This window comes from Anabrus simplex, chromosome 1 (genome assembly GCF_040414725.1).
Source record: "Anabrus simplex isolate iqAnaSimp1 chromosome 1, ASM4041472v1, whole genome shotgun sequence".
Classification (NCBI taxonomy): domain Eukaryota; kingdom Metazoa; phylum Arthropoda; class Insecta; order Orthoptera; family Tettigoniidae; genus Anabrus; species Anabrus simplex.
This window is the reverse complement of record NC_090265.1, coordinates 536,257,880-536,281,533: the sequence shown is the minus strand read 5'-3', so window position 1 is coordinate 536,281,533 and position 23,654 is coordinate 536,257,880. Positions and strand designations below refer to the sequence as shown.

General features: G+C 40.4%; 1 protein-coding gene across 1 annotated transcript in view; it reads right to left on the bottom strand.

Moving 5' to 3' along the window:
* LOC136876423 (outer dense fiber protein 2) overlaps positions 1–23,654 on the bottom strand; it is a 456,680-nt gene that overhangs the window by 73,116 nt on the left and 359,910 nt on the right. The window contains exon 11 of the mRNA XM_068228338.1: positions 2,364–2,503. Coding sequence (XP_068084439.1) covers positions 2,364–2,503 — 140 coding nt within the window. The remainder of the gene's footprint in view (positions 1–2,363; positions 2,504–23,654) is intronic.

Genomic DNA, 23,654 nt, shown 5'->3' with positions numbered 1-23,654 from the left:
ATAAGATCAGCCGATATAGTTGAGGTGGACAGTATGAAACACTCATCTATTTTATAATAACAGACTGAGAATGGGGAAGATACGTCATGAATACGAAGATAATCCCCAGTGAAAGTATGGAGGGTGATCATAGATTACTAATTGTGGAATTAAAACAAGTAAAAATCCCTAAAATTGTATTGAAGACGAAACCAAAGATCAGGATTTGGAAATTGGGAGAGGAGGATAAAAGAATGGCATTCCAAGATTGTATAAAAAGGAAGTTGCCTAACATGGAAATATGAAGTGGAGAAGAACAGTGGGACAATTTAAGACAGACATTTGTGGAAGCAGCAATTGAGGTATGTGAAAAAACAAAAGTAAAGGTTAAGGGAAAGGAGACACAGTGGTGGACAGACAAAATAAAAAAAAAAAAGAAATAAAAGAAAGGAACAAGGTAAAGAAAGAAATGGATAAAGAAAAGCAAAAAACGTATCAGAGGGATGAGAATAAGATAGTAAGGTTACATGTGGAATACAAAAGATTGAAACTACAAGTAAAGAGGAGTATCAAGGAAGAAAAGGAGAAATGTTGGGGAGAGTTTACCAACAAAATTGAGCAAGATAGTCGAGGAAATCAGAAACTATTATACGGAGTAATAAAATCGAAAATAATAAATCAAGAAAAAATCACGGCATTAGAGAAAGAAGATGACAAAAAGGGTTTTCAGAAGGTGATGGCAAATAAAAAAAACTTTGTAATGAGAATGACTGCTCAGAGGAAGGAGATAAGAAAATTGAAATAATAGATGGAGAAAAAGAAGAGAACCCAATAACATGGTTGGAACCTGAAAGGGCAGTGAAAGCAATGACCAAAGGTAAAGCAAGTGGAAAAGACAAATTCAATACTGATATGATTAAGGCAGCAGGAAGCATTGAACTACAGTGGCTATACAAAGCCCTCAATGCCATATGGAAGGATGAAAGGATACAAGGCAACAAGGAAGCATTATACCACTGTTCAAAAAAGGAAATAAGAAGAAATGTGAAAGTTATAGAGGTATAACCCTATGATCACACGGGCTAAAAATAATGGAGAAAGTCATAGACAAAAGACTGAGGGATATAATGGAAACATAATTAGAGGAAGAACAATATGGCTTTAGACCGAATAGATCAAAAATAGACTTGATATTTACGAACTTCTTACCACTTTAAACAAATCACCAGCAACAGCACACCAAAACCTGCGATGAAGTAGAATACAACACCTTTCGGAGAGGACGGTATGTCATGAATTTCCACATCCTGGGCATTAGCTCAGCTGAGCTACACTGAGGTCACCTAATCATTTGAAGAGTAGTACTGAAGGATCTTGGGATAATGGTCCCTCAAGAAGTGGAGGTATTTAGAAAAACAGACAGAACTTTGCAATTGTTGGGGGAAAAACAAACTAGGTACTCCATTAATGTATAATTGCCAACTATGTCCTGCTCAATGTACATTTCAAGACTTCATTCAAGCAGCCAAAGAGGGCTTATCTGTCACTGATTATTGGATGGACTGAGTGTGAACGAACCAACTGTATACAGTATGTACTTTTGTGTGTCATGCATTTTGTGTAAGGTAATGTGTAATTTATGGCTTATGTACATTTGTACTCTGCATATTGGATCAATGCTTTGACACAAAATAATAATAAACTGAAAGGTATTTGAAACTCATTCAATTATTCAATTACCAAGCAAGTTAGCTGTGTGGTTAGGGTCGCGCAGCTGTGAGCTTGCATTCGGGAGGTAGTAGGTTTGAACCCTACTGTCGGCAGCTTTGAAGATGGTTTTCCATGGTTTCCCATTTTAACACCAGGCTGTACCATAAGGCCACAGTCACTACCTTCTCAATCCTAGTGCTTTCCCACCCCTCCATCGCTGAAAACCTTCGATGTGTTAATGCGACCTTAAACAAGTAGCAAAAAGTAAAAACATTGGATGGAGATTATTTGATTATTAAAAGAATTTGATTATCCCACCACTAAACTCAATCCCTTTATTTTTCTGTTATTAAACAGTATTATAAATAGTGTATGGATATAAAATGTGCTCCAATAATAATGTGACAAAGGAATAGAGAAAAAACATGTAAAGTACTTTGGTTTTGATTTCCATATTATAAGTGAAAGCATAGTAGTTATGCATTTGCATAAAGTCTGATGTCTACTTATCATGTATCTTCAATGGACCACCTAGCATACACCTGAATGGTAAAAGGAACCATGTAAAAAAAAATGATAAGTTTTGGCCTACAAAACTTTCATTTGAGAATTGATGACTTGGATTCTCAAATTCTCAAGAAGCACAGTTTACAACACTGTAACAGAACACTTACCTAGCACGACATAGGTCTTCATGTGCTTCCGAATACTTCTTTTCCCACATTTCTAATTTTGCCAACATGGCTTCACGTTCATCTGATCCAAGCTGATGACTGTTTTGATTGTTTTCAAGTTCCTTAAGCAGTTGTGCAACCTTAAGAGAAAAAGAAAGAAGAAAATATTATTAACTTATGAAAATAGAGCATTATCCCTTAAGCTAAGTTTCATTTTCATGATGAATCATAGCTGAATAATTAACAGCAAATAATACCCATATAACAATGATACTCTGCCAAGCAAGCACTTTTCCCTTGTATTATTCAGTATACATTTTTTATTACACAGTTCATAAAATGCATATAAGATAATCTTTGTGGTTGCATGTATAAAGTAGGGAAGCTTTGTTCTGTATTATTATTATTATTATTATTATCATCATCATCATCATCATCATCATCATCATCATCATCATCATCATCATCATCATCATCATCATCATCATCATTATTATTATTATTATTATTCATCTGTTTACCCTCCAGGTTCGGTTTTTCCCTCGGACTTAGCGAGGGATCCCACCTCTACCGCCTCAAGGGCAGTGTCCTGGAGCTTCAGACTCTTGGTCGGGGGATACAACTGGGGAGTATGACCAGTACCTCGCCCAGGCGGCCTCACCTGCTATGCTGAACAGGGGCCTTGTGGAGGGATGGGAAGATTGGAAGGGATAGGCAAGGAAGAGGGAAGGAAGCGGCCGTGGCCTTAAGTTAGGTACCATCCCGGCATTCGCCTGGAGGAGAAGTGGGAAACCACGGAAAACCACTTCCAGGATGGCTGAGGTGAGAATCGAACCCACCTCTACTCAGTTGACCTCCCGAGGCTGAGTGGACCCCGTTCCAGCCCTCGTACCACTTTTCAAATTTCGTGGCAGAGCCGGGAATCGAACCCGGGCCTCCGGGGGTGGCAGCTAATCACGCTAACCACTACACCACAGAGGCGGACATTATTATTATTATTATTATTATTATTATTATTATTATTATTATTATTATTATTATTATTATTATTATTATTATTATTATTATTATTATTATTATTATTGAAAAGGGCACGATGTTTTGGAAAGTAATAAGGTCAGAATGGTTTATATTAGAACAACACTATTTATTACATACATAAATCACAGATGGGTGCAGTGAAAACAATAGGCATGGAGATTACAACTGTGACGTGTCAGAATGGAAAAAGAAACCATAGTGGGTAGGTGGCGCTACTTGATGGTGGCTCAGCCAGAGTCATATGAATATATATAAATATTCTCAACACCCCCTCTTGAAGGCTGAAACAACTTCAACGTTTCAGTCTTCGGACACCCAGACATTCTAAGCACTTCCAGTGCTTATCCTTCGGCAATCCCTTGGTTAATATGTTTGCCGGCATCTTCTCAGTTGACAAGTATTCGAGATGAATGACCCCAGAGGAAAGAACCTCTCATACAAAATTATGTCGCACATCAATGTGCTTAGTCCGAGAGTGGAAAACAGGATTTCCAGCAAGCTTCTGAGCTCCAATGTTGTCGTTATATAGCTGTACAGTCAACACACTGTTAATGCCTATCTCCGTTGCTAGTCGTAGTAAGTGCACTGCCTCTTTTGAAGCCTCACTCAAGGCCATATATTCAGTCTCTGTTGTGGACAATGCCACTGTCCGTTGTTTCGGGATTCCCAAGATAAGACTCTGCCACACATTGTAAAGGTAAAGCCAGTGTATGTTCTGTGATCATTGATGCATGCAGCCCAATCAGCATCTACATAGCCAGTTAAATTACTGGTATCGCTTCCAAAGGTGATTCCCACATCAGTGAGGTACCTCAGTACCCTCTTTGTCAGTTGCCAGTGTTCTTTGCCAAAAGAATCACTGTATTGGCTTAAGACACTCACTGCATGAGATATGTCTGGACGTGTTGCAGTTGATAGGTACATAAAAGCACCTATGAACTCTCTGTAGGGAGACTTCTCACCATCATCCTTGGACCAAGTACTTGATCTTGACAGCTTAATTCCAGCTTCAATTGATGTGGCCACAGGCTTGCAATCAGTTATTTGAAAGCGATCTAAGATGTCCATAACACAACCTTTCTGTTTCAAGGTGATACCGGATTCATCTCGAGAAAACTCAATCCTGAAACAGTACTTAATGTCTCCTAGGTCTTTGATCTCAAACAACTTTTGTAGAAATTTGTGGACCTCGTCAATTTCTCTTGAGTTCCATGACAAAACTAAAATGTCATCTACATAAACTATGATTAGGAGAGCATCAGCATCTGAACCCTTCACATAGATGCTCAAATCGCTGGACTTTGGTTTGACACCAAGCTTTAGTAGTTGCTCATTCAAGCGTTGGTGCCACACAGCGGCCAGCCTGCTTCAAGCCATACAGAGCCTTTTTAATACGGCACACACAATCCTTGTTCAGCATCTTCAGCATCCTCTTTGCTTCATCTACGATCTCGGATGTTGCATTGCTTTCCTGTATGATGAATTTGAGTATTTCCCTGGTGTAGTTTGGTACCTCCATAAAGATTTCCTCTTCAACAATTCCATTTAAGCATGCAGTTGCTACATTGAATTGTCGGACATATATTCCATGATGAGCAGCAAGTGTAATAGCCATTCGTATTGAGCTGAGTCATGCTACTGGTGCGAATGTTTCAGTATAATCTATACCTGGCCTCTGGGAAAAAACCCCTGGCCACGACTCTATCCTTCCTTCTTATGATCTCGCCATTTGCTCCATACTTATTCCTAAGGAATACATGACTTCCAATTGTCGACCTATTTTCTGGGTGGTCTACAAGATCCCAGGTCTTGTTTCTTAGAATAGAGACAAATTCATCTGCCATCGTCAGCATCTACTCATTTTTCTCCGGACCTGAAAATGCCATCTGAATTGGAACCTCCGAATCAATTTCTCCTCCACCGTGTTCCTGGTAAAACTTTCGAGGTCTACCCCGTGTTCCCGAACGGATCATTTTTGGTCTTCCTGGAGCATGTCGAGATTGTCGTATTTTTGGTTCTGGTTCATTTTCAAAACCAAGAAATTCTTCTTCTGAGCTATCCGGATCATTGATACTTTCTGTACGTCCTGTGTGTCTAGGAGTTATGTTTACATCGATGAAAGGATCAACCTGCCCTGGCTCTATCCTGGGATGATCTTCATGAAAGTGCTCTATATTTGGGTGCTGACTTGGAAAAATGTCATGGGCGTATTTTTGCTCTTTTCTATCTCCTTTCAAAAACTTGACATCATGTGAGATTTCCACTTTTCGTTCCTGTGGTATCCAAATTCTGAAACCTTTGGACTGTTCCACATATCCGATGAATATGCCTTTTTTTTCCCCGAGGGTCGAATATTCCTAAGTTTGGCGGTCGATTTAGGCAGTAGGTCTCACATCCAAATTTTTCGAATTTACAAACATTTGGAACCTTTCCAGTCCAGGCTTCACAAGGAGTTCATCCACCCAGTTTACTTGTAGGGCATCTGTTCCTAATGTAATTCGCTGTTGCAACAGCCTCTGCCCAGAAAGAAGGAGAAAGTCCGGACTGCACTAATAAACATCTGGCCATGAAACTTATTAAAATAGAGCATTATCCCTTAAGCTAAGTTTCATTTCCATGATGAATCATAGCTGAATAATTAACAACAAGTAATACCCCATATAACAATGATACTCTGCCAAGCATGCACTTTTCCCTTGTATAATTCAGTATACATTTTTTATTACAAGTTGTACCAGTTTATAAAATGCATATAAGATAATCTTTGTGGTTGCATGTGTAAAGGAGGGAAGCTTTGTTCTGCAGTTTTTATTATTATTATTATTATTATTATTATTATTATTATTATTATTATTATTATTATTATTATTATTATTATTGAAAAAGGCACGATGTTTCAGAAAGTAATACAGTAAATTGGAAATAGTGACAAACAATTGTTTGAACACCCTATAGCAGGCCTGGCTGATGCCAGAAAGGAAAGAATGCCAGAAAGAAATAGACAGGCCTGCTTAGGGTGTTCAAACAGTTGTCACTTCTCTATTTTACTGTGCCAAACAAAGATTCCATTCAACAACAGCAACAACAACAACAACAACATGATGCCCAGTTAGCTTCCGTGGGGGTCAGGCACTGAATTGAGTGAGTGTATGGCATAACTTCATGGAAGACACTGGGGCGGGCGGGGGGCCTCAACCCCGACATGGTGCGTCCCATACGGCTGATAGAGGAAGTTACTGTAGATATGCAGGACAGGTCTGAATAAGGCTTAGCCAAATGCACACCCGTGGATCAACTGAGGCAGAAAGGACTGCAGTCAACAGTCTCAATGGTGGAAGAGGATATTTCCCAACGGTTGAGAGGGCGGAAGAACTGGCTCTACGGCTAACAACCGTAGTTCTAACCATGGACAGAGTAATCTGTCCCACCAAGCATTACCATGAGGCAACACTATGCATGATGGAAACATTTTCAAAGAAAACTTCCCCAGGTGGTACCCAGCAATGGAAATCCACCGTCCCATCAGGTGGCGCAAACAAGCCTTAGGATTCTGGGGAGCTTGTACCAACATGCAAGATGGAGTTGGAGCCATCTGGTAGCCAGACTGATGATGTACTAACGACAAGCACAACTAACCTAGGGTGGTGGTGGTTGTGATTTTTTCTTTTAAGAGGAAGTACGAGGTAATCATCCTCTCTGAATAAATTTAAAACTATGGCCTCTCTCCATGAAGGTCGGAAAGAGGACCGCCCCACAGTAGTTGTTTCAAATTGATCTCAGCTTGTTGGAAGTTTGGATAGCTAGCCACTCCGATTCCCAGGACGCCAAGATGGTTCGACGTAGCTGAGAACAAATATCCTTAGCAGGTACATTGACAGGTCTTGAAGGTAAAAGTACCGCTTCCTTTGCAGCTTCATCTGCAAGTTCATTTCCCACAATCCCAACGTGGCTTGGAAGCCACGCAAAAGTGAGTCTGGTGCCAGTATCACTTAACCTGGCTAAAAGGTCATGTATCTGCTGTACCAGTGGGTGTTGCAAGAAACAGGTTTCAATAGACTGCAGAGAGCTTAAGGAATTGGTACACATAAGAAAGTGGCTCCTTTTGTCACGCAGTGCAAACTGCAGAGCCTCTAAGATGGCGTAAAGCTCTGCAGTATACATGCTACATACTCTAAGAAGTGAGATGTTCATGCTCATATCATCAATGATGAAAGAGCAACCAACATTATCTCTGATTTTAGAACCATCCGTGAAGATATGTCTTGCAGCCGAATATTGGTGAATAAAGTCCTGGAAATACCTCCGATAAATGGAGGAATCTGTGTTCACCTCGGGTCCACTGAGCAGATCTAGACGTATATCCGTTCGCAGAACCAACCACAGAGGTAACTCGGTAACAGTTTGTTCAAGACAACCACCGATATCGATATTCAAGTCATGACACAAGCTATCAATTCGAAACCCAACCGGTCGTGTGGCATTCGGCCGGTCTTGGCACCTCTGGTGGTACTGGGTACGATAGATGCATTGATAGCTTGGATGTAGCGGCATTTCACGAATTTTGGCAGCGTACGTGAGGAGTAACTGCTGCCTCCTTATCCGTAAAGGTGGAACTCCCGCTTCAGCGAGTAAGCTGGGAATGGGGCTAGTACGGAAAGCACCCGTTGCCAGCCTAACTCTACTATGGTGAATACTATCTAAAAGGCTCAGCATAGATTTTGATGCTGAGCCATAAGCCGCACTTCCATAGTCAATTCGGGGAGAACGGTTGCCATGTAAAATCGCAGCAGTACCACACGGTCAGCCCCCACCAAGTGCCACTGAGAAACTTAAGCATGTTAAGTCTCTTCATGCAGGCAAATTTCAACTGACGGATGTGGGGCCGCCACGTAAGTCTCTTATCAAAATGGAGACCCAGGAATTTTCAGGTGTCAACCACTGGTAAGACAATGTATCGCAAGCAGAGCTCTGGTTCGGGATGCACAGGCCGATGTCGAAAGAAGTGTACAACTGAGGTTTCCGCTGCTGAAAATCGAAAACCATGTTGCAGGGCCCATCTGCCGACTCAGTTAATAGCTTGCTGTAGCTGCCTCTCAGCAAACACCTCCCTTCTGGAGCTGTAATGTACAGCTAAGTCATCTACATACAGCGATGGAACGACTGCGTGCCCAGCAGCGGCAACTATGCCGTTGATGGCGATTGCGAACAGCATGACACTCAGTACTGATCCCTGAGGTATTCCATTTTCCTGAACGTAATATTGAGAAAATGCATTCCCTATTCAGACTCGAAAGAGATGGAGGGACATGAAGTTCTCAACGTTGGCAAATTTTCCTGAAATCTCCACTGTTGTAGTGTGGAGAAAATCCCATATCGCCAGGTAGTGTCGCAAGCTTTCTCCAGGTAATAAAACATGGTGACTAGGTGTTCCTTCCGGAGAAAGGCCTTCTGAATGGCGCTCTCCAGTCTGACCAGATGATCAGTGGCAGACCGAGAGGAGCGAAAACCACACTGGTAGTTAGACAAGAGACCCTCCTTTTCCATGGCCCACACAAGACGCCGGTTAACCATCCTTTCAAACAGCTTAAGAGGCCATTTGTAAGGCATATTGGCCAGATGTTTTGGATCTTTACCTGGCTTGGGAATTGGTATCACAATTGGTATCCGCAACTCCCACTCCGTGAAGGACACGTTGTAGGGATGTGAAGCACTAGAGGCAAAAGAGAGATGGTGTGCCTCTGCTTCGCGCTTAATTGGAAGAAATGCAGAGTCGTATCTTCTAGAGCTGGACGTATCTGCGAAATGTGACACGATGTGGTCGGCAATGAGTGAAGGAATCATAACTATATCTCCATTAATGGAGATTCCGGGTACTGAAGGCACATTCTGTACTCCGACAATATGGCTAAGTTTTGTTCACACTTGTGATGATGGAGTATGTGCCATGATGGATGACACATACTTTTCCCACGTAGCTTTCTTACTTTCTCAAATAAAAAAATCGGCCTTCGTGCACAGACGCTTAAATGTGATATGATTGGCCATCGTAGGATTCTGATGATAATGTTTAAAAGCCCATCAGCAATCATGTATGGCTGCTGCAATTTCATCCGTCCACCATGGGACCTGTTTCCGGCGATGATTACTGGACGAGGAAGGAATTGTTTCCTCTGCAGCAGCCAAAATTCCAGTAGTAATGGAAAAAACATGATCATCAACAGACTCCAGCATATCATCAGCCATCACTGCGCATTTCATAAATTCTGGCCAATTTGCCTGCCAAAGTAACCAGCACTTAGGTACTTTGGACTGTCTTTGTTTAAAGAGAGATAGAATTATCTGGAAGTGGTCACTGTCACAGAGGTCGTCGTGTACTTGCCACCGTAGCAGGGGAACTAGCGCACGGCTGCACAAAGTGACATCCAGGTGTGAGAATGTGCCATGTGCGCTGCTGAAATGTGTCAGTTCCCCTGTATTAAGCACGCAAAGATCAAACAGTTTGACCATTCACTCGAGCATCCTCTCCCTAGCATAGGAAGACGGAGAACCCCATAGTATGTTATGGGCGTTCACGTCACCCAGCATAAGGAAAGGAGGAGGCAACTGAGTGATCAAATTTTGTAGTGCATGCATTTCAAGGTTATAATCCGGTGGAATGTACACTTTGGGAACCATTGTCATTACTGGTAATGGAGTGCGAACTGCAACTGCATCTAGCTGAGTACGGAGTGGTACTTCTTCGCTGAAGACGTCGGAGCGAACTAGGGTACAAATGCCCCCAGTTGCTGTGCCATCCACAGCTACTCTGTCTTTGAAATAAAGACGATATCCTCTCATAGTCGTGTTGTGTCCAGGTCTCAAATGAGATTCCTGTAGACAGACTATGGATAGAAGAGTTGGGGAAGAGAGAAATATATTAAAAGTAATCAAGAGGAGAAAGCACACTTGGATTGGTCATTGGATGAGGAGAGATTGCTTGCTTATAGATGCTATAGAAGGAACGGTAAATGGAAAAAGACAAAGAGGACGGAGAAGATATCAGACGCTGGACAGTATCAGGATAGAATACAAGTATGAGGAAACAAAGAGGGTGGCAAGAGACAGGATTGCGTGGAGAACTGCCATGTGAAGACCTGCCGTATGGCAGAACACTGATGATGATGATGCTAGGTGATAGTGGTAACTACTGCAGTTCTACTGCAATAGTGCCATTATGTGGATAGGTAAAGCTTCAAATTCAGAGCAATTTCTTGCCCTTCGTTCGGTCCATCACCTGCCAGGTTCCGCCGTCTTTGTCAGTATCATTTTTGTCACAATCACCTTCCACGACAATGAGTGGTTCAGTCTTCATTGTCTCCTCAGAAGAAGGACACTCCATGGACGGTGATCTCATTGATCGGGAACAGTGGACCTTCTTCCTGGAAGAACTAGGTTCTCCAGAAAGTGATCGAACAAGAGGGCGTCAGGGCCTCTCGCTCTTGCCCACTGTTTCTGTCTTTTTTTGAGGAGAGCCGGGAGATGGCTTGCCGGATTTCTTTGGGGATTCTGTGAACCCCGATTGAGTTGGAGAAGGATTCTTCTCCAATTTCTTAAGGGAGCTCTGTGGCTTCACCTTCTCCTCCTTTTTAGTCTGGGCATTGGAAGGAGGGCTGGACTTTCCAGCCCTATTTGGGGAAGTCTTTCCTCCCGCCCTGTTGGGGGAGGACTTCCCAGCTGAACGTTCCTGGGAAGGGCCCTTCCCAGGCAAAATTGACAGTAACGCTCTTTTCGATGCTTCAGTACTGAATCTCCAGTTTCTTTAGTTATTGCATTTTGTTTCTGGCTTTGACTTTTTGATGCATTTTCAGTACTGGTGTTCTGTACAAAACTGTGTGGAGTGATCCGCACATTTGTGACCTTTTCAGCAAAGGATATGGAGAACTCCGGAGCAGCCATGGACATGAACTTCCTCCGGGCATCTGGATAAGACAGCTTATCCAGCATTTTTATCTCCTGGATCTTCTTCTCCCGCTTGAATGTGGGGCACTCCTTGGAGATTGGAGCATGTGGACCCAGGCAGTTGACGCACACAGGTGGTAGTGTGCAGTCAACCCCAGCTGCTCGCACTTCCCACACATTTTGCAGGTCGTCGAACCTGTACATTGCAATGAGGTGTGGCCAAACTTTTGACAGTTATAGCACCTCATTGGTGCCGAAATATATGGACGAACAGCCAGACGATACATTGCCGCTTTTATCCGTTCAGGTATGGTCTCAGCATCGAAGGTAAGGATTAAAGTACCCGTCTCGAGTAGCGTATCACCTACACACCTCTTCAACCTCTTCACGTCGGTTACACCCCAACGTGCTAGGTACCGGATCATCATATCATCGGAAGACTTAACCAAATCCCTGTGGAATATAACTCCCTTGCAGGAGTTAAGGGTTTGGTGCTTCTCAATTTTCACCTCTACCTTTCTGAATAACTTGACTTTAAGTAACCATCTGGACTGTTCAGCCGTAGATGTCTTGATAAGTACGGATCCATCGCAGAGCTTGCGTATCTCATCGACTTCGCCAGCAACAATTTCTTCGATGGAATTGCTGATCATGAAAGGACATTTATCAAGAAAACTCTAACCATCAACCGTGGAAGTAACCAGGAATCGAGGAAGATGTTTGTCACTTACATAATCCACTGGAACTGGAGTATACCGCTTGCATTTCGTACCTATTTTTGACGCCGTTTTTTGAAGGGTCCACTCTTTGAAAGAGTTGAAAGAGAAAAGAGAGGTTCCGTTTTTTGCTCCCACGAGTACTCCGGAAATATGAAGTCAACCTTCGGCAGAGCCAAGGAGATGTACTGAAGGCAAGGCTATATACTCCAGAGGGCGCCCGGTATCTGGAGGGGTTCGCTAGGAACTACTCGCCCAGTAGCCATGCATCACCTCGCCACGACCCAAAACTTGTGATTGGGGGAGGATAAAACCTCCGTACTAACCTATTCTACCTGAGGCAGAGAGGGTGGCCAGACAGGAAGAGGAATGAAATTTAAGAAGGTGAGAATAGAAGGGTAGAAATAGTGATGAAGAACAAAGAGCACAGACACCTCTCAAGCAACTCGGGGGATACCTTTTTAGTCTGGCTCTACACCGAGGCCAATCCAGCATGAGTAACCCTGAGCTGGCACAGCCCTCGGGATCAACAAGCACACAAGCCCCCCCACCAACGTCATGGTGTCCCTAGATGGACTAACCTAAAACGAAATCTATGGACAAAGAAACATCACTATTTTGGAACTATCGACATACAGACTCTACTTCGGACGGGAACATTAAAATGAACCTTGGATGAAATGGAAAATCAGAATATCCTAATACTAGCAGTGCAAGAGACACATTTTACTGTTATTAATACGTTCAATTCAGAAAATTACAGAATCTTTAAGGGTAAACTTGGACGAAAAATTGGAAGAAATCTGCAGCAACTTGGCACAGCATTTTGCGTAAACAAACAAGTTATTGACTCCGTAACGGACTTCTCTTCTCCTTCTGATAGACTCTCCACAACAGAAAAAAATCCTGATAAGGTGAAAATATTCTGGGATCAATTGGAGAATGAATTGGTAAAGACGCCAGGCGATCATGTCAAAATTCTGATGAGTGATTTCAACGCACAGGTTGGGAAAGAACGTCAGTTCGAAAAAATAGTAGGTGGTTACCCACCTCACACCAGAACAAATACGAATGGGAAGAGACTTATTGACTTGTGTGAGACTTGTGATCTTAAATTAATATCCACGTACTTCAAAAGACTGCCAAGGAAAAGAAAACGTGCGCTCCACAGAAAGATCTAGGTGAATATCAAGTGGACCATGTTGCAATTTCAAGGAGAAACACTAAAGAAATTATGAATGTGGTAGTACGGAAAGGAGCCAATCTTGACTCTGATAACTTCCTGACTGGCATAAAATTCAAGCCGTTGCCACTAAACAAGAAGAGACTCTCTCCGAATGTGTCAATAAAAGTAAAGTTTTCTAGAAAACAGAAATTACTTTCAAAGACATGTGAGGGAGATGAAAATGGAGGCTTGTGAGGATATTCGAGAAAATATGGCTAATATAGCTAGGATGTTGCACCATTGCGACGAACTCGCAGACACCGATGGTGGACTACAGACTGTAATGTAGCAATTGATGGGAGAGCTGCAGCCTATAAAGCATGGTACGCAGATAAAACAGAAGATAAATTTGAGACATACAAAAAGGTACACAAACAGATGGCAAAGACCTCCGGCAAGCCAAAGGAATCAAATATCTGAAGAAATCCGAAGTATTGACACAGAATTTATGAAGAACAATACTAGAACCTTTTATAGGACCTTTAAAGAGCACATAAATGGATATCAACCATTTACCATGGGATTTCAAAAGGAAGATGGAAAATTGGCTGTGAATAAGAATGAAAATTGTGAGATATTAGCTACATATTTTGAGAAATTTTTGAACTGTGAAAAACCTAAAAATGAATGGCCAAAAGAAGATACCCCCTGATGAAAAAGAACTCTGTGAAATAATTACAGACTTAAAGAACAACAGAGCTGCAGGGGAAGCCTCTGTCGCAGCTGAAAAGTGGTAGAGAAATCGCAATCACAATTTCAAGGCAAGAAATGGAAAAGACCTGGGAAATGGAGGTAATTCCTGAAGACTGAAAAAATTATCCTCTACACAAAAAAGGTGATAGAGCAAAACCTAACAACTACCGTGGCATTTCCTTCACACCTGTAACATATAAGACACTATCTAAAGCACTACAGAGGAGACTTGTGGAACAAGTGGATCACCAACTAGGCGGGTATCAAGCAGGATTTAGGAAGGGAAGATCATGTGTTGATCAAATCTGGAGTCTGAAACATGTACTAGAGAATCATCTCTCAAAGGATCTGGTAGTGGTTTTTGTAGACTTCAAGAAGGCATATGATTCAGTCAACAGGGAAGTGCTATTCAATATATCGGTGGAATTTTGGAATTGACACCAAAACAACGGCAATTATTAAGCAGACATTAACTGGGACACATTCGAAAGTTAAGTTCATGGGAGAGATCTCCAAGCAGTTCAAAATTAAAACAGGAGTCAGACAGGGTGATGGACTGTCACCAATTCTTTTCAACTGTGTGTTGCCGAAGATTATCTGGGAATAGGAAAAAGAACTGGACAGAAAAGGATTACTTAACCAAGTATACATTGGAGGGTCAAAAAGTAGTGTCATGATTAATTGCCTTGCCTTTGCTGATGACCTTGCGCTGTTATCTAGGAATACTGACACAGATATAGAACAGCTGAATGAACTAAAACTAGAAGCAGAAAAAGCAGAACTACAGATTTCTTTCGAAAAACTAAATAAATAACAAACATCAAAATAACCCCTCAGTACCTGAAAACAGAAAACGATAAAATAGAAATAGTTGATAGCTTTAAGTACTTGGGTGAAATAGTGCAATTGAAAACTAATGAAAGAGAAGCAAACAACACCAGATGGGAGAAGATGGCTGCAGATTTTCGTAGGACATATCCTATATACAAGAAGAAAACCATCTCCAGGCAAGCTAAACTAAGGTATTACAATACAGTGATTAAAATGGAATATCTCTATGCTAGTGAATGTCTCCAAATGACAGGGAAAGTGGGAATGAGAGAAGCTGAGAAATTTGAAAGAAAGAAAAATGAAAACCTACAACCTGTTTTCCAGTCATTGACCGGGTCAGGGATGGAATGAATGAAGCAGATATAGGCTATTAGTACGATGGGGTCGCCACTGCCAAAGTGATTTATTAATGACTGATAGATGCTATGAAATGAGAATGAAGAGTGTTGCTGGAATGAAAGATGACAGGGAAAACCGGAGTACCCGGAGGAAAACCTATCCCGCCTCCACTTTGTCCAGCACAAATCTCACATGGAGCGACTGGGATTTGAACCACGGTATCCAGCGGTGAGAGGCCGACACACTGCCGCCTGAGCCACAGAGGCTCTCGAAAGAAATATCCTTTGCAAAATAATGGGTCCAAAGATTGTGGATGGACAGTATAGGTTGCGAGGAAGGGAAGAACTTCACCGTGACAATGAAAGGCTAACTGAGTCCATGAGAAAATGGAGACTTAAATTCTATGGGCATTTATTTAGAATGGATGAGAAGAGACTAACGAAAAGGATTTTGACAATACCAGACAGCAGACCTAAAGTGTCGGACAAATGGTTCAGGGGGGTGAGAAAGGAACTCAAACAGGTGGGACTAAATTCAGAAGATATCTCAAACCGAGCAAAGTTTAGGTCAGTGATTGACAAATTCCAGGGATTCCATGATGAACCAAAACTCAACCGTGGGTGGACGGAAGAAAGAAGACAGGCTGCCAGAGAAAGGATGCTCAAGTTTTGGGCTGTGAAGAAGGCTTCCTGAAACATGTAGCTGTTACCTAATGTGGTCTTGTAATGGCCATAAACGAAAATATAATAATAATAATAATAATAATAATAATAATAATAATAATAATAATAATAATATGATTGGGAAACCTACAAAACCCAACGTGCCCAAGCAGCTAGGGTGTTCAGAACTGAGAAACGTAAATACGAAAAATCTCTCATTGAAAAGATAGAACAAAACTTTAGGAAGAATGAAAGCAGAGACTACTTCAGAGCCTTCAAACGCAAACTCACTGGCTATAAACCACCATCTCTATGCTTTGAGCGAAAGGACGGCACACTGGCGACGTCAAATGAAGAAAATTGCGGCATTCTGGCAGATTACTTCAAGAATTTACTTAATTGCTCTAAACCACAAAGCGCCATTGAGACCAAGGAACCCTTACTCAGGTACCCAGATTCCAGACCACCCGACAGAGATGAAATCAAGCGCCACATTGCCCGTCTCAAAAATAACAAAGTGCCGGGGGAAGACTCAGTAGTAGCAGAACTATGGAAATATGCCCCAGAGGAATCACTTGATATCTTGCAAAAGCAAATAGAAGAAATTTGGAACAAGGAGACCCTACCCCAAGATTGGAAAATAGCTTTGATCCATCCATTACACAAAAAAGGCAGCATGAAGAACATCAACAACTACAGAGGAATATCGAAAGAGACTTTCAACGTATTGTAACGGACTCTTCACTTCATCGGCAACTACTGTTATGAAATTCGCCACGCACATAACCTTTTTTCTATGATATAACTGCATTTTTTCTCCAACTGGAACTTGCATACTTTGCATGAACTCTACTCTATTCATCTTCACCATCTTCGATAAACTAACCTCCTTTTTGCCGGCTGACGTCACGTGACCGCCTGGTTTATTCGCGCATGCTTCACTAATCTCTGGAATCTTCCAGATATATATCTCATTCTACTCCACACTATAAATACCCTCTGGAAATATTGAGATGGACTTAGGCCTGTGTGGAGGGAGCAACATCCTACGTCAACTTTGTCCTTAATTACATGTGCCCTGATGTCTTCATTTGCGGGCAGTTCAATTTGCTTCATGATGAGGTATGACAAACTGATTTCTTTACTTTAAATATTTTAAATTGCATTGGGACAGACTTTCCCTGCAAAATTAAACTGGGAGCATGGCATTTCCAGGACGAAATTTCACTTGCCCCTTTGTATTTAAAACTTTTCATTGACGAGCTTCGTAACAACTTTCTTTTGAAGTGTGCGTGTGGTGTATTGGCAACTGTGCGACTTCTACTGTATACACACTTCTATTCGTTCAGTGCTTCGGGATATTGTGAAAACTGGTTTAATGGAACTACATTGTGGTTATTTGGCTGTAGAACTACGTCACCTAGTGTTAATCTGTGTGATAACGGAAGTGGTGGTGACCTGCATATAGTATTTGCATTTTGCTCAGATAATTCTTCTGCTGGTATACTTGAATTTGCTAACTGAACATCTTCCTTTTCTTGTCTTGTCGTTCTGGGTTTCTCTTATTATTGCAGTATTCATCCTTTCCTCGTTTGTCCCTTTCCTTTCCTGTGGCATTCTTTCTCTTGGATATCTTATCTCTTTTTTTTATATAATGAATTTGTAATCCGTGTAAGTGGTTGGGAAAATATTATATTTGTATAGTCCTCCTATTTGTATAGTGCAATTGGACTAGACAAAAGAGTGACTGAATGGGTTGCTATATTTCTAGAAAATAGATCTCAGAGAGTTAGAGTAGGTGAAGCTTTGTCTGACCCTGTAATAGTTGAGAGGGGAGTTCCTCAGGGCAGTGTTATCGGACCTTTATGTTTTCTTATATATATAAATGATATGAGTAAAGGAGTGGAATCGGAGGTAACGCTTTTTGCGGATGATGTTATTCTCTATAGAGTGATAAATAAGTTACAAGATTGTGAGCAACTGCAACGTGACCTCGAAAATATTGTGAGATGGACAGCAGGCAATGGTATGTTGATAAACGGGGCTAAAAGTCAGGTTGTGAGTTTTACAAATAGGAAAAGTCCTCTCAGTTTTAATTACTGCGTTGATGGGGTGAAAGTTCCTTTTGGGGATCATTGTAAGTATCTAGGTGTTAATATAAGGAAAGATCTTCACTGGGGTAATCACATAAATGGGATTGTAAATAAAGGGTACCGATCTCTGCACATGGTTATGAGGGTGTTTAGGGGTTGTAGTAAGGATGTAAAGGAGAGTGCATATAAGTCTCTGGTAAGACCCCAACTAGAGTATGGTTCCAGTGTATGGGACCCTCACCAGGATTACCTGATTCAAGAACTGGAAAAAATCCAAAGAAAAGCAGCTCGATTTGTTCTGGGTGATTTCCGACAAAAGAGTAGCGTTACAAAAATGTTGCAATGTTTGGGTTGGGAAGAATTGAGAGAAAGAAGAAGAGCTGCTCGACTAAGTGGTATGTTCCGAGCTGTCAGCGGAGAGATGGCGTGGAATGACATTAGTAGACGAATAGGTTTGAATGGCGTCTATAAAAGTAGGAAAGATCACAATATGAAGATAAAGTTGGAATTCAAGAGGACAAACTGGGGCAAATATTCATTTATAGGAAGGGGAGTTAGGGATTGGAATAACTTACCAAGCGAGATGTTCAATAAATTTCCAATTTCTTTGAAATCATTTCGGAAAAGGCTAGGAAAGCAACAGATAGGGAATCTGCCACCTGGGCGACTGCCCTAAATGCAGATCAGTATTGATTGTCCTCCTTTCTTGTAAATTGTTAGAGGTTTGATTTATTATTTCAATATATATATATATATATATATATTTATTTCTAAATTTTATATTGGTTTCTGATCTATTTTCACTTATCATGTTCCTTATTCCTCCTTACACTTTTCTTTAACTTTCCAGGTTATGTAGCATCCTTTCCTTTGCCCAATATCTTGTTACTCAGCAATGCTTGTTGGAGATTTCTAAGACCACGGCCTCCATTCTTAATTGGATAGTTACTTCATTGCATAAATCTTACGGGGAAACTATTCTTAGATTTTCCCTTAGCACTATTATACATAATATATGTATATTACTCCCTTGGGCCCAGTTACACATGGTAGCAGAGCGTGGTTACAATCCATGGACCTCTGGGTTATGGGCCCAGCACGCTTCCACTGCGCCAACCGAGACGAGCAACCGAAGAGAAGACACGGTGCCCCTTGGACAAAGGAGCGTAAGCAGGCCCACTCACAAAGAATGAGGGAAATTTGGGCTCTAAAGAAGGCCAAGTTCAGTGTCAAATGCAACAAGACTTAACGTGGTCCTTGATGGCCCCAGCGAATTATATATATAATAAAAACTGAAGAACAAGCTCCGCCCCCCCCCCCCCCCCCCAACTTTTACACATGCAACCCCCAAAGAATATTGTGTGAATTTTATAAACTGGTACATCCTCCACCCCCAAAACTGAGCCCTGGCATTTTAATTTGCAATGAAACACAATGAACTTTTATCCTGAGCAATAACATTTCTATTATTTGTATTATTGAAGTGGAGGAGGTAGAAGTTTCCTATGGTTGTCAGATCTGAGATGATATTAATGATCAAATGGCCTTAGCTACCATGTGTAAGCATTTTGATCTGAAGCCATATTGGCTGCCTGCATATCAGTTTTACAGTACCACACAGCAGAGAAACCAGAACTTTCTCTGGATGACCTATTGATGAGTTCTAATTAATTTTGTTGGGATAACACCAAGTGTATCACCAGAGATTGTTTACAAGTTGACATCATACAGCATAGTGCATTGAATTGACATTTTTCTGCCCTTCAAAAATCTGACTATCCCTACAGGGTTTGAAACTGCATTCGTGGGATCCAGAGACCAACACTTTATCACTGATCCTCAGAGGGAGGTAGATCTGAGACGATAAACTACGAATACATCAAAAGACCGTGAATGAAATCACACCTATTAAAAAATATATACATTTGGGTTTATTAGTATGTACAGAACAAGAAGTTGGATATCAGTCTGTATGAGAAAAATATACATGTCTGTGTGTGAGAGACGACAAAATTAGGGCTGGAATACATAATTCACCTGGCACTGAACACTTATGTTTTATTATTACAAAGTTATATTTAAATAGCATTAATGTAAAACTTACCTCGGTCTATAAAGCTACGGAATGTCTCGTAACAGATGCTGGAAGTGCCTACAGCCAGTATTAGGACACATATTCAGACAGCATTTTATATTATTGAATGAGCAATGACATTGTTGGTAACAACTGTTGTCTTATTTCTGTCAACTTTGGCTTATAAGTATGAACCTAGACTTTTAATATTTCCCTGGGGAAGAAATCTAGGGTGTCAGTCACACACCTTTGGAGGTAATTTTGGCCAGGAAGAAGCTATGAATTTATGCCATTTTCTTAACATTTCTGTGAAAAGTTTCTGCATCCTGTCAGAAGAAAATTTTTGATCATCCAGATGATTTATGAATTCAGTAAGATTTCCAAGTTAATTACTTCTTCAAAGAAGACAGATCCAATGATAGGTAATAGGACATAGCACACATTACACTAGTTTTCACTGCTTTCAAAAAGCTCTGTATGGATGTCAGAGCAATATCACTGGCCCACACCCACAAACTTCTCAAGTTTATTTAACTAGACAAAGAAGACTATTCTCCATCCAGAAATCAATAGGATAAGATTTGTGGTGAATACCTGAGAAAGCAATTGAAAATTTGCCAGTTACCTTGTATGATCAGGTGATTATAACCAAATACTGTACAATGACAATACCGGACACTCAGTGCTAAAATATGCAACAGCTTCTACTAGCACTCCAAGCAGTCTAAACTGAAGCAACAGCTTGAAGAGTAAAAAAAAAAAAAGCAATTGCTGCCCATGTGATTACTAAGAGGGGTTTTTAAATTATTCATGAGAATCTGGAAAGCTACAAAAGTGTGTTCAGTAACTTTTTGCATAGAATAGCAATGGTGGTATGAAAATGTGTTGTGTTTCACTCTCCACAAGATTAAAAAAAACCATAAGTAATGATGTCCAATTAGAATATAAATGATTCTTTATTAGAAATAATGTCGACTTGAGTTCTATATTCATTCAGAAGCACTGATTATCTATTGTTATAATCTTGTATTCCAATTTTGCACCTGTGCTGAGTGGATTAGTTTAAAATGAAGGGCAGATTTAGACATTTTATTCAAGAAATATGGTCCTAAGAAACTGAAGCATAATATGATTTGTGCAAAACATTTCCAGCCATCAGATTTTAAGAATTTGAATTTAACCAGCCAAGGTAAGAAGCATTTTTATCATTCAGTTTCAACATCAGTCCATGTAATATCTCATGCGATGTTCAACTTACCAATATGGTATCAATTCATGGTAATAGGTTGAAGAAGAAAGTGGTTCCTTCTCTGAACTTATCTGGCAGGGAAGATGACATCTGATGCAAAAGACCTAGTCCAAAGAAAAGAATGAGAAAAGACGCTGAAAAAGCTGAACATTCTCATGACAAAAATTGAAGACCATTCTTCACATGAAACTGATACTAAGTGTGCACCAGAATTTTGTAATGCTCCGTGGTAAGGAAATAATATCAAGTACACTGTTCAACAAGAAGCCTAGGGTTCAAGTGCCTTTTAAAATATCCTTACTTTCACATTATTATTCCGATTATGGCCGAGAATTTTTTTAAAAATAAACAACAGTTAATCGCATTGCAAATTTTCACCCTGATTAGAAAACAGAAAGGAAGGAAAGGAAAAGAAAGGAACAAGCATCCTCAAGTACATGGAACCATTCCTGTAACTCCAGTAAAGATTCATGAGCTCAGAAAGTCAAATCTCTCTCAGTAAGGAGATTGTTTTCTTGGTATATCTGCACCAAGTTGGATCATGGTTTCTAGGTACTCTATTCAAATTAACTCTGGAACCATACTCTGGTCCACTGAGTGCCCCAAGGAATTTTTAATTTGCAGTAATTTGGTGTACATTGCTTTGAAAGCGGTGAACAGATTTTATCAGGATCATATAGGTCTGAGCCTGTTATCCTTGATGATTTCATTGATTCTCTAGACAATGATGGAAATGAACACTGTTGAAGATGATAATGTGATAGAATATATATATTTCCTTTGTGCTTCAGATAAACTTATTTTCCCATCAGCAGAAGAATTAATGAGATCCTGGGTATGACGAGGACTGGAGCAACAACATGCAGAGGCATCTGCCTTTCTACTGCTTAAAAATGGTACTTTCAATACCCAGTCAGCCAATACCAGTCAGTCTAAAATCGCTATTACTTGCAGTGAACAAAAGATACTTGTATGCAAAAACTATATGCTGGAAGTTGTGTCCACATTTTGTACAGTGAACCTTATAGTAGTACCAAAAACCAAAATGTCGAATTTTTAAATGTGACCTTTTTATTTTATTTCATTACCAGTGATTACAGTGCTAGTCTAATTTGCAAATGTATATTTGCGTGGTGAAAATAATCCACGAGATTTTAGAATAAATCGTAACTCTGTATGTATAAAATATGTGTTTCTTTTGTGGGGTACTCAGCACCCCAGTGTACAGTTAGTGTCCCTGAAACATAGGTGTATGGTTCCAGGGTTAAATATGCTGAAGTGCTCGAAGCAACAGCTTGAAGGTGATTAATCTGCCACTTGCAAAAAAGAACAAATAAAACAATTTTCTAAATGACCTAAGAAAATGCATGCAGCAAATTTACATAGTGCTTGAAAGTAATAAACCCTGTTATATACAATATATTTCATACCTTCAAGAATAAACAATTTTTATTTGAATATATTTCCATGTTATCATTCTAGTAAGCCATCTGAAATAACTAGAGCCTTATAGGCCTAAAAAGTTTCTCAGCAGGACAGATGGAAAAACTGAATTGCTGTCAGATCATGATAGTATCTCTATAAAAATGCAGTGTTATTATTTATTTACAAATAAATTCTTCTAATTCAACCTTCTAGAACATTACATCCTCTTTCTAGCGCAGATTATTAGCTAGCACTGAACTTGTTTCACTGAATTTTGTCTTACAGGTATGGACTACTTAGTCGATATGATTGCAAACATTATACTTCTGTTAATCATTATTGAATTTCCCATGAGTGCTGAAAGATATAAGCATCTATATTTCCTACGACTAATGGTTTTCTCAGAGATTGTTAATTGTTATAATTTCTAATTTGTGGTAATTTTTTCAACATAGCAATGAAGTTACAATAAATAGCCAGGCAGTGCTGAGTGGGAACTTCAGTTTAGCCTGCACGGAAGCACCACCGCTGCGTGTTGCCAGTCATTCACGTGCTAAATGAAGGAAGTGTCCAGTATTGGCATTATAGAGTACTGTAACTAATACGCTGTCATAATATGGTACAAACCAATCTTTGTCTGTCTATCTGACCTAGGGGTCATCCACTTGAATGCAAATCTATCAAGCTCCCTGTTCTACCAAATTTTTTCAGAAACTGCTTCTGGCCCCTATTCTTTATTGATACTTATAATCTATCAAGTATAATAAGTAATTCCTTTTATAGTTTCCTTCGCTGAATCATCCGGATAGCAGCCTTTGGTTCAGAGGGTCCCAGATTCAATTCCTGGCTCAAAGACTGGGTGTTTGTGTTCCTCTTAAAAGCACCTCTTCATTTATACAAATCACACTACACACCACAAAGACATCACAGAAAGTGTATTAACTGCACATATCCTTCCACATAAGGTTGGCATCATCAAGGACATTTCACTGTAAATCTAGGCCA